Source organism: Alosa sapidissima, chromosome 16, assembly GCF_018492685.1.
Source record: "Alosa sapidissima isolate fAloSap1 chromosome 16, fAloSap1.pri, whole genome shotgun sequence".
In the NCBI taxonomy this organism is placed as follows: Eukaryota; Metazoa; Chordata; class Actinopteri; order Clupeiformes; family Clupeidae; genus Alosa; species Alosa sapidissima.
This window is the reverse complement of record NC_055972.1, coordinates 15,417,903-15,430,139: the sequence shown is the minus strand read 5'-3', so window position 1 is coordinate 15,430,139 and position 12,237 is coordinate 15,417,903. Positions and strand designations below refer to the sequence as shown.

General features: G+C 42.3%; 1 protein-coding gene across 5 annotated transcripts in view; it reads left to right on the top strand.

Annotated features, from left to right (window-relative positions):
• The window catches only part of grid1a (glutamate receptor, ionotropic, delta 1a), a 251,123-nt gene extending 244,153 nt beyond the window's left edge, over window positions 1–6,970 (top strand). Inside the window, exons 14-17 of one of the 5 annotated variants that reach the window (XM_042066355.1) lie at window positions 924–1,090; window positions 1,971–2,211; window positions 3,433–3,571; window positions 6,375–6,970. In XM_042066355.1, coding sequence (XP_041922289.1) covers window positions 924–1,090; window positions 1,971–2,211; window positions 3,433–3,571; window positions 6,375–6,763 — 936 coding nt within the window. In that variant the 3' untranslated portion in view covers window positions 6,764–6,970. Of the gene's footprint in view, window positions 1–923; window positions 1,091–1,970; window positions 2,356–3,432; window positions 3,572–6,374 lie in introns of all 5 variants that reach the window. The other 4 variants (XM_042066354.1, XM_042066357.1, XM_042066356.1 and 1 more) reach the window with 4 other exon arrangements.
• Window positions 6,971–12,237: the final 5,267 nt, after the last annotated feature.

Genomic DNA, 12,237 nt, shown 5'->3' with positions numbered 1-12,237 from the left:
ATTTGAAGTTTTTCTGTATATCTGTTTGCTCTGTATATTCTTGCTCATAATAATCAGTGCATTTATTTACTGACTTACAGCTGAGTAGGCTCAGCCATATGGTTTTGAAACGCCACGGCCCACTGCTACCGCATGACATAGGGAATGTTTGTGATTCAGTGTACTTGTGTTACTTGGAGAGAAATCGCATGAGTGGCAATGTTAACGCAACTCAGTTGGCGAGATAGGAATATTCAAAGGAAGACAACAGCTTTGTTACCTTTCTTTCAGTGCAGTTCAAAAGAGCCAGGGAACAGAGGCTGTTTTTGTGTGTGTGTTCTTTATGTATGTGTGTATATATGTATACACACAATCCTGCTGCTTGATCCATTGCTGAAAGGGTGAAAATAACACTTGACAGGAAAGTCATTTCAGATACCTCGGAGGATGTACAAAGCCAGTGCCCTCTTTGTATGAGGAGTCAGTCCCTCATACAGGCTGCAATATTACCACTCCACAAAGGTTTCTCTACCTGACCTCAAACAACCACAAAAGAATATGTTTATTGATGTATTTCTTCAAAATGCTCTTGTTCTTATATAACCGTTGTCATATTGCATCATGCAATTCTGCAGTGATGTAACTGCACTGCAATTAATTTGATTTTTTCTCAGAAATACCAAATAAGTCAGACCTGAGCCCAAGTCATGGAGAATGCACTGGCTAGCCTTACAATTTTTACTTTTGTGTCAGTATTCCAAATGTTTGTTTTGTGTGTGTGTGTGTGTGTGTGTGTGTGTGTGTGTGTGTGTGTGTGTGTGTGTGTGTGTGCGCACATGCGTGGGTGCTTGCATACGTGTGTTAATGTATGTGTGTGGGTGCATACATGTATGTATGTGTGTGTGTGTGTGTGTGTGTGTGTGTGGACGTATGCATTTCCACAGGCCAAGACTCAATCCTATGCTTTCCTGTGGGACATGGCAGTGGTGGAGTATGCTGCCCTTACAGACAGCGACTGCAGCTTCACCGTGAGGGGGAACAGCATCTCGAGCAAAGGCTACGGCCTGGCTCTGCAGCACGGCAGTCCGTACAGAGACCTCTTCTCTCAGAAGTGAGTCTCTCTTCCTCTCCCATTATCACTCTCTTCCCAAGCCTTCCCAAGGCCCTACGGCTCTTCACATGGCTTTTTGACTTTTTGCACTAACCTGCAGTATTTCATAGTGTTTCCTCCTCTATGCAGTAATGAGAAAATCTATGTGGAAAGAATTCTGTCAGCAATGAAAGTGATGTATTTGTACATTTTGCACTGATTGCGATAATGTGGCAAGCACTTTCATTCATCTTGAAGTTCTCATTTCAATTGGAGTTAGAGAGGATGTTTCTTTTTTCTCTAATTGGATGAAGTATGCTCTAGTGTGAAATGTCTGGTTACAAAATGCTTTCTGATGCAAGACGTACTGTAATGAAGGCCATTTCTCCAAGATTAATATAGCACAAAAAGTGCTATTAAAAATCGTTTGTAAGATGTTTGTGTCTATTGTCTACTGCCTTGTCAATAAGTTGTGTGAGGGATATTGTTGTCATTTTTTTGATGTGGGCAAATGAGTGTTTTCTTACAGATAATAATCTCATTCTCAAGTTGGAAAACAATATAACAAGATCAAATTTTGAGTGTACATAGAATGTGCAAAGTATCTTGATCATCATGATTGTCACTGTCAAGAATTAGAGTGCAAAGCTATGCAATCTAGAGCATGTCCTTATTTATGTGCTGTAGTTTGATTAAAAGATGGAGCTGAATGTAACAGACCGTATGATTATGACAGACACAATATTCTGCAGCTTTACAGTCATAGGCCGCTACCATTGCTATTGCACTAGTTTCACCAGTCAAGTTGATGTAATCCCTCCACCCTGGGAGATGGATGACTTTGGACTCTTTTTTCCTGTGACCCCACCCCATACCCCTCTCCCTCTCCTCGCTGTCTCAGGATCCTGGAGCTGCAGGAGAAAGGCGAGCTGGACATTCTCAAGCAGAAGTGGTGGCCCCGCAAGGGCCGGTGTGACCTGGACAGCCAGTCGGACGCACAGCCCGAGGGCCGCGCCCTGCGGCTGCACAGCTTCGCCGGCGTCTTCTGCATCCTGGCGGCAGGGCTGCTGCTGGCCTGCCTGGTGGCCGCCCTGGAGACCTGGTGGAACAGCCAGCGGTGCCGGCGGGCTCAGCCCAAAGAGGTGACCGCGAGCGGCGCGGCCGCAGACAAGCCCAGGCCCGCACCCTGGCACGACTGCGGCGCCACTGCCACACTCTACTTTATGGATCCAGACGCCACAGACGTGAGCCCTGATTTAGTAGAGCTCCAATACACACAGTTATAGGTGTGACAATCAATAACAATTATTATCCTTTTTAACCTCTCTGTTTCCTTGTTTTGTTTTACTACATTGATTCCACGTTTGTTTTACAATACTTTTATTGATTAGGGACAAATAATTTTCTGGTTGATTACTTTAGGGACAAACATGCCAAGTATCTGTCACAACAGATAACAGTCCCCTTCCCAACATGAACTGATACACAAAACTAAAGCTTGAATTGGAGTTGTTGTCTTTGTTCATTGTTTATCTCCCAATAGTTACCAAACACTCTCTCTATCTCACCCCTCTAAGCATTCTGGAGTATTTTAGCATGTTGAGTGTTGAGCCTCACTACTTATGAGAAACTCTCCCCTCTCCTTCGCATGAGCCCAGAAGGGTGAGTCTTGACGTGGATCCCTGAACTGAAGTGTGTGCAATGGCCTGCATGTCTCTACCCCCCCCCCCCCGTCCTGACCCACCAAAGGCCCTGCCATGCCAGTGACATCCTCTCTGACTTTGTTCCCCTCATAAACTCACCACAAGGACAAGGCACAGATAGGAAGATGATATTGATTTGTTCTCAGAGAGGAAATTCAGTAGGTTCATAGAAAGTGTACGGTCATACAAGGTAGTCCACAGGCATACAAAACACAATGACAGTTGTGGTCACACAACCACAGGTGTAAACATGAGGCGATAAGTGCCACAGATTGAAGTTATTGATTAAAATGATGTCTTACAAATGAGTTTTGAAGGTTGGCTCGGGGAAGAGTGACCACGTGAAAACATCATGTGGTCACCACAAATATTTCCTAGGTGCTATTTAGGATGGGGGGGGGGGGGGATTTTACACAGTGAAAGGGGGCATTGCATTGACCTACATGTGACCCTTTTACACCTGCTGACCCAGGAAGCAATAAGAGCCACCAATGAAAACAACACACACACACACACACACACACTCCATTTGTCTTCTTCTGTGTCTATCATGCCCTTTCCTCCAAGTGACGCACAGACATCTTATTGCAATTATATGTCAATGAACGGACAGGGAAGCCGTACCCTTGAATGTTTACCGTTGTCTGTGGTCTTGTGCAGGTAACTAAGGATTACCAAATGGACGTGGTGTCTGGTCCATTGACATATAATGATATTACAAGTGCTGCATCGGAAGGGAGGAGGGACATTTGGACAGAGAGAGAGAGAGGCTGGGAGGAATCTGAGGCTATTGACACAGGTCAGGAAAGACCTGCTGAAATATTAACTTTTTGAATATTATAATGCATAAAAAGAGAGTGTGTGTGTGTGTGTGTTTACATGCAAGAAGAAAAAGGGAGAAAGAGTGTGTATGTGTGAGCGTATGAGAAAGAGGCAGAGATAGAGTTATTTTTTGTTTGTGTGTGTGTGTGTGTGTGTGTGTGTGTGTGTGTGTGTGCGTGTGTGAGAGAGAGACAGAGAGAGAGAGAGAGAGAGAGAGAGAGAAAGAGTGTGTGTGTGTGTGTATGAAAGGGAGAGGGTTAAAGGGGGTTAGAGAAGGCAGGCTTGTTTGTGGGTGGTATTTTATGTGCCATTCACCATCACACTCCATAATCTTTATATTGGTAAACTGCCATTACCCATTTTCACCTCTGAGTTATGACAAAGGAGAGCAGCAAAGAAACAAAAAAACAGACAGACGGCTAAATAACGTTAGCTAAATGGAATAATTGTTCTTTATTGATGTTTTTACAGAGAATGTTCTAGAATACAAACCAACCGGAAAACATATTTTGCTCAGCATTATACATGATAGGGCTAATTGTTTCTTCAGTGTGTTTAACAACACAATAAGAATGTTTAATTAGAAACAAATTATGATCCAAGGAGGGTGGTTGATTTTTCAGTAGTAGACATAATTATGAGTTCATGTTTGAGTGAACCAGAAGCAGAATTAGCGCCATAGCTCTAGGTTTTGTCAATTGTTGTTTTTTCAGCAATTTTTGGTTGACAATTCGAGCACCCAAGATGACAATTTTTTCCTGCTATGTTGGTTTCTAGTGGCTATGGGCTGACCGCATCGACCCAGCCCATACCCACTAATTTGTGGTGTAGCACAACCTAGTGAAATATATAACTGCAATATATAAGATATAATTGCTAATATTTTGCACACACACACACACAAACACACACACACACATACACACAGATAGAGAGAGACAGAAGAACACACTCACTCACTCACATGCATATTTTGATTGTCACCAAACAATATTTGGCATCAGCAGACTACCTGCATTAGCTCACAGATAAGCAAAACACTTTCTCAAAAACATACAGAGAGAATTATATTATTGTGTTGAATTTGGCAACATGGCAGTCTGTCTGTGGCTGCATTGCCACATTTCGTTCTCTTTTTGTCCCTGATGGAAGTTTTTGTATAGCATGATCATGTGAGGGGTGTGTGTGTGTGTGTGTGTGTTTGTTTTGTTTTGTTGTTTTCCGATGACTCTCAGGGCACCGTTTGATGTTGCAAGTTAGCGTAGCATCATCGCTTTCATACCTGCCTCTTGTCACAGTGGGGCGTATCCATCCTCCAATTGATTTTGGCCAATTGATTTTTTTTTTTTTTTTTATCGCCGACATGAGGGTACAGTTGGTGGCGGCGGTGGTGGCAAGCCTGCTCAGGCACCAGGGCTCAATCCAATTGAGCATCTGTTGGATGAGGTGGAACGAGATGCTCAGAGTCGAGATCCTGTGTCAGCCAACTTGCCTCAACTGTGGCAGGCACGGAGTCAGAACCCCACGCCAGCAGACACGTTTCAACCCAGTGATTCTGACGTCTCGCAGAGAGCCGGGAACAGACGACAGGGAGTTGGCGAGGTGGTTGGGGTGGGCCGAGTATGGAATTGAGTGCAACAGGGTTTTTGGGAAAGTGGACTCTAATGTTGCTTTGTGCAGTCAGTGTAGTAGCACAAGGATGGGAGAGTGGGTATATGGGTGTATGTCTGCACGTATACGTGAGTGACCGTAGTTTGCACTTGCTTTCTTTTGCTTTCTTTGTGTCAGTGTGCATGTATATGGGCGTGTGCGAGAGATTGTTTTGTAAAAAAAAAAAAAGGGCTCACTTTTAAAGGGCTGTCATGTCGACTGAGTTTCTGCTTTGATCATAAGCCGGTCAGTCCTTTAGGTGACCCATGCACTGAGAGAAACACCTTGACCGAGCGTTTCCCTCCTGCGGTGGGGCGCGCTAATGTAAATCACCCCTTCAGTCTGGAACCATAGCACCAGTGGAGCATGGAGGCCATTTCAGAGCTGCGTGCCGCACTGAATGTAAAAACGTGTTCCCGTTTTTCATTGGAGGCATTGCACTGTTGACTCGCACACCTTAGATTCAATTTATGTTTTGTGTTTGTTTGTGTTTGTGTTGTGTTTTTTCACTTTACTTTTATTTTCTCTTTGTTTGTGTGCAGTCAAGCGCTCACCATGTTTTTTCTGTGTTTTGTTCTGTGTGCCTTTTGTCATTAAACTCAATGGGAGACAGTGAGACTTAGTTTTACTATGGGTCGTTCCGAAATCCATTTTATCAAGAGTGGTAGAATGTGAGGACAGCAATTATTCCAAAGGTTAAAACGACAAAAAAATGAATGGGTATATTAACACTCCAACTGTAGGTAGTAGTTTGATGTAGGAAACCCTCAGGGCCTCCAGCCAGGTCAAGCAAGAAAAAGTCAGAATAGGATTTGATTGCATGACTATTTTTTATAGAGGAATGGCATTGACTCCCTTTCTGTCGTTTTGCTCTTTGTCCAACCTCTCCCACACATTCCCTCTCTATCTGCTTGCCATTTTATCCCTTTATGTCACTTCTTCCTTTCTTCCTTTCTTTCTTTTTTGCATTCTTTCATTCTTTCCTTCTTTCCTTGTTTGTATTGTTGTCTTCATTTTGATTCATCCTGTTCCTTCATTCTTCTATGAGCATCTGCCTCTGCCATGTTCCTTGTCATCTCTGTCCCACCCCCTCTCCACCTCACTCTCCATGTGTTTCCCCCCTCTCGCAGGACAAAGAGATGAACCTGGAACAGGTGCACCAGCGTTTAAGCAGCCTCATGGACGAGGACCTGGCTCACAAGCAGCTCCCGGGCCAGTCTATGGAGATCTCTGCCCTGGACATCGGCAGCGTGCCGCCCAGTCAGGGCCCCCTGGAGGCTGTGCGGGACTACCCGGGAGGGAGACTGTCTGTGAGCACCTTCCTGCACGAGGGACCTGGGGCCGGCAGAGTGCCTGGCCGGACGGTCCCCCTCCCCCTCAGCAGCTCCACTCTCCCCCCATCCATCCGCTGCAAGCACCGGGCACCCAACGGCGGCCTGTTCCGCCAGAGCCCCGTAAAGACGCCCATGCCCCTGCCCTACCAGTCAGTGCCCGGAGGACCCATCCCAGAAACCACTGACCCCAGCCATGGCACCTCCATCTGAGCTGCGAGCGGCCACCAAACGGACACTCTCAGAAACCCTGAACTTTGACCTTTGTCCTGTCAGAGACTCTGGAAAAAAGAAATAAAGAAACAAGCTTTGGTTGAGGCTGGAGCTGATGGCTGGAGGTTTTCTCAAAAAAAAAAAAAAAAAACTAGATCAAAAGACAAAAGACAGACGTTAAAGACATAAACAGAAGATTATATCAGATTTTCTTTTTTAAATCACTGTTTCAAATATAGAGCTGAGGGAAGAGATTTTACCTGTCTATATGTAAATAAGGAAAGGGGGGGGGGGGGTGAGTAAAAGTGTATTTTGAATATTCTTAATTTTTTGGAAGTTAAGTTCAAAAATATTAAAATATATGAAAAAGACTGTTTGAATGGCTTTGTAAATTTTGTTCTTTATTCAAATAAATCCAAATTCCTTGTGGTGGTTTTCTAAGTGCCAAATTACATTCTTTCTTCATTTGAAATGAACGTCAACTGAATGTACCCCTAAAACACTTTATACTCTTACACAAAGTTGATGCATTATTTGGTCTGTTTCTTTTCAAATAAAATAAATGATTCAAATCTACATAATTATACATGTGCATATGCTGAGGCTTTGTGGTTCTACATGAGTCAGTAGTTCAGTGCATTTATGAGAACAGCATGAATTATTGCTCTCTGAAAAGGAAATATGTAAGGAATAACAGCATTACTACCAAATCCATGTTTATTGTATATACTAATAAAGACCAGGAACCAAAGAATATCATCAGTATAGCGTAATTAGATGTCTATAGTTTGGCTGTTGGTGTGATGTAATTACAGAGTAATGTGAAACCAGCACCATTCACACTAAACAGGTGTTTTTACTGAGATATACAAATAGTGACCATGATTAGTCAGTGCGTGTTCCCATGACAATTTACTTCTCATTCTGCTCTTATAAGGGTAATATTATCCTAAGTACTTTGGGTAACACTTTACTTGACAGTATCGACATATGAGTGATACGACACTGACACTGACTTCATCAAATGATCAATTTACACAACATGCACTATATAGTGCCACTCTGCAGGCACAAAGTAAAATAACACAATTTGATAAAACTACTTAATCTCAATCCTACATTTCATTAGTCATGTCTACTGCCAAGACCTGCACAAACATTAGCCACTGAGCTACCCAGCTTCCAAAGTGCAACTAATGTGCCAGGCAGATAGTCAGAGGTCATTCCGGGTAATTCCCTGACCTAAAGGGGGGATTTGTTTATCAGTGAGTCCACACAGGACTGCAGACACGGGCAGGGGAAAAAAGAGACATTTGTTTGTTTTGCATCCCTTGACATTTGTGCCCCTTGAAGTTTACTCCAAAAAGCACATCGGCCATTTGTGCCTGGAAGCAAGCAGCACATGAAAGGTAGAGTAAGAGATGTGATGTTCTGTTCACAAGCAGGCACTGGACTTTGGTCGATAAACTCCACAATCATAGGCTCACACTCACTCTGTGAAAAGAAATCAAAAACTGTTTCAGTTTTTCAAGAGGTTAGTTGGAACCTGTGTGTCTGACATTATACTAAGTGTGTTGCATGGTGCATCTTTAAATTAGAATGCTTAACTTAGAAGGGCTTGCATTAATTGCTGAGAATCTGATTTACTCAATATTATTTAATATTTATGCATTGAGCAGACACTTTTATTCAAAGTGACTTACTATACCAATTGCAGGGGCTAGTCTCCCTGAAATAGATCTCAGGTTTAAGTGCCTTGTATAAGGGCACACACTATTAAGGTGAAGTTAACATATTATAATTGCTGAAAAGTCACGCAATTGCAGCGGAAGAGTTTATTATTATTTTGGAAAAAATATATATTTCTTTGTGGAAGCGAGTCCTGAAGCTTTCGGGGGCACTGGGGTGCCTGGGTGAGATTTGAGAGTGTAGAGTTGCACCCAGTGTTTGCACTTTTTAAACCACAGATCTGACTGTCAATAAATGTCAGAGGATGTTTTGTCAAGTCCCTGTTGGAGACAAGCTGGTTTTATCCAAAGCACTTTGATCCACTTCATCTGGCAGTCCAATGTGATCGCTGAGTGGCGGCTGAAGGCTCAGAGACGTTAAGAGCCAAAGAAGACATTTGAAACGATTCTTCAGAAATCCAACAGAACATAACAAAACAATTAGTTATCCAATCAATAGATGAGAGAAATTATGGAAAATGTGTCACAACTAAAACTTAATTGATACTTTTCAGTGGGTGTTTTTGGAATGAACATGTGTCTGAAGTGCATTGAAATGTGAGAAATAAGCTGTCAGTTTGACTGTAATGCCAAGTGCAGTTTCCACCCAATGAGACCACAGAGAGATGCAGGAGACTGGAGATAAAGGCTGCATTTCCCATCATGATGAAGTGAACATGTCAAAGTCCTGCTGCATCAAAGTGGGAGGGAGCTGCTATCTCTTTGTTGTGTGTCTGCTGGACGATGTAGATATCAGGCGAGAGGCGGAGAAAGCTCAGGTGCATCAAACCTTATCTTTTTCTATGTTTTTCTCTGTCTGATCTGAAGAAAAAGAGTATGCAGGATGGAAGTTGTAAGACATGACTGTGCGTTTGCTGCTGGTTTCTGTGTAGGTTGAGTGTAGACTTCAGTTTCGATGGTTCATGCCAGCCATTGTGGATCTAACAATGTCACTGACTAGGCAACTGATGATATGTTATGGTTTGATGTATTCCAAAAATATATATCTATGGTTATAATAGTTATAATGATTGAATCAACATTAAAACAATATGGTTATAATTAATAATTGCATGTGGTTATAAAAGTACACATTCCAAAAGCTTAGTCGGATGAATGGATAATGGGTAAATAGATGTCATGAAATACAAGGATGATTATGTTGCAACATTGGTACATAAACGTGTTGGTAGAAAACTGATGTTGCTGTAAGGAGTTTAAATGAAACGGAGGGAGAGACTCAGATCAGCCTCATTAGCCATGAGCTGTTCTCACCTCCCCGTCAATTTTCTTCCATGTTCCAAAGAGACATTACTTCCTTTTACTGCCAGGTGCTTCAGTCTGTTGACTATGTTAATGCATGCACTATGCTCAGTGCCAGAGGTGTTCACAGGGGACCTGCCTCTATGTCAACACTATCTATGCCTTTATGTTTTGACAATGTGTGATTTCAGATACCTTTTCTCTCCACTGAATTTCATCTCTTTGTTTCCGTATCATATTTCAGATACAGTGCAAAAGTGCCACAGCCCTTGTATTGGCCCCCTGGTTATCGCTGGATTTGTGCTGAGGTCTCTGTTTGAGTTCTCATTCTCTACAGACAAAACACTACCAAGGAGACCTTCATGGAGATTTCACTGTAATGACCAACATGCTCGTCTGTTTTACTCTAATAAATTAAGTCCATGGCACATCCTGATCAGCAATACGATCGGGTGTTCTTGAGTAGCCCTCTGCAAGCACCACATCTGATTTAAATGTGTATGTGTCTTGGCAGACTCTCCTGTCTCAAGTGATATAACAATATCAATATAAATCACATTATCGTTCAAATTAATAGTTTAAATTAAAGTCAAATAGCTCATATTAAACATAATAATAACAGTCATAGTAACAATAACAACAATAACCATAAACAAACATAACAAGATAATTCATTAATTAGGTGCAAGGTAAACAGATGAGTCTTCAATTGTTTTCTGAAAATCCCAAAATGATTGCCATGACGAACAGCAGGTAAATTATTACTCCAACAAGGAATCATGGATGAGAAGAGCCTTGACTGTGATCTCATTAGAGGACCCCAGCGGCCGAGAGGGGGGAATTAAGCTGGATCATATTATGAAGAAAAGAAGGTGCTGGTCCAGTAAGTGTCCTAAATGTGCTGTTGTTTGTTTAGCATCCATAGCTAATGGACAAAGTGACCTAGTTATCAGTCATTCAGAGGTTAACTGGTCGAGTGACCCTGGTTAAGTGATTGGCAGACATTAAAAGGACATCAAACACCTTATTGCTGATAATATCACTTCACAATGATCCTTACTGCCCATTAGACAAAATTACATGAACATTTGTTCCATTAATGTCAATATGCATGTAAATAGTCAGGGGGAAAAAAATCTCTACAGCTCTTCGTTAACTCTGATATCTCAATAGTATTCTCTGCAAATACTTGAGAACTCATTGTCATCTACTTGTCCATCTACATCACCTCCACAGCCTCAGTACACTCCTCACCAGGTCCCTCACCAGCACTTCCCAACCTCACACTAATCTCAGAGATATGGCAGAGTACCCCTCTCCCCATGTTTCCCCTTGTTTAAATACAGTCGTGGATGAATTAGTTAGTACTCATACAGATTATAAAAAAGAATGCTCCAAAACTCCAAAGCAATGTACAATATATCTGCATGCCTTTGTACTTTAGTCTATGTAACAGACTAAAGTAAAGAAAGTTTGAAAAGAGATAATTTGTTGCTGTTGATTACAAATATATTCTAAAATGGCCAAGCTGGATTTGTTGGTACCCCTAAATAAGATTATAAATGATTGGATTAAAGTGATGTTTCAAACTAACTAACCTTAATTACAGATGTATTTGCTCTTTTATTCAGTGATTTCGTGGCTAAAATGCATATCATGAAAACACAATCCTTTTAGGAAAAATGTCCTTTGTACTACAGTAATGAAATGAACCTGAAGCTTTATTCTCTATGCTCACCAAACACAAAGCTAAAAGCATCCAAGAATGGCTTAGGAACAAACAGTGGACTATGCTGAAGCAGCAGTGGAGTGGTAATCAGGAGAATTGGGAGAAGTTTCGAGGCCGGCCTGATTACTGTGATCTTAAAAAGGGTGTTGCTGTTTGTAGAAGTTCTTTGCTACACCCTCCAGCAGCCTGGATTGTGCAATCTCAACCCCTCACTCTCACTCCCCACAGCCCATCCCCACAGCCCTGGTAATAACGTAATAACAACTATGACGACCTGATGTGCTCTGAAGTATGAGATGCATGATGGTACAGACTACTGAAGATTTTGGATGAGCAACTGCAAATAGCCCCAGATTTCCTCCTAAAATAGGAAGCAGGCCATGTTGGGTCATAACGCCCTCTGTCGGGATGGGGCCACTGGAGCTTAAAATCTCCCAGTAATATTTAGTGTCCTAGTCGCCCCTGTTCTGAAGTGCTATTCTATGATTCCAGACCTGAATCTCATGCCTGGAAAGGAGTGAGACATGCAGTCTGTGAAAGGCAATGTCAACCCTGAGACTGGAAACTGGAGCAGTTTGGTCAGGAAAAGTGAGCAAATCCTCTTGTCAACAAATCCAAAGGTCTCATTCAGACCTACAGAAAGTGTTGGAGAGCGCTTTTAAAATAATGACTGGAAGTCAAAAGGGGATAAGGTGTGTGAAAGTAAGAAAGTTCTCTTCCCCACAGGTCC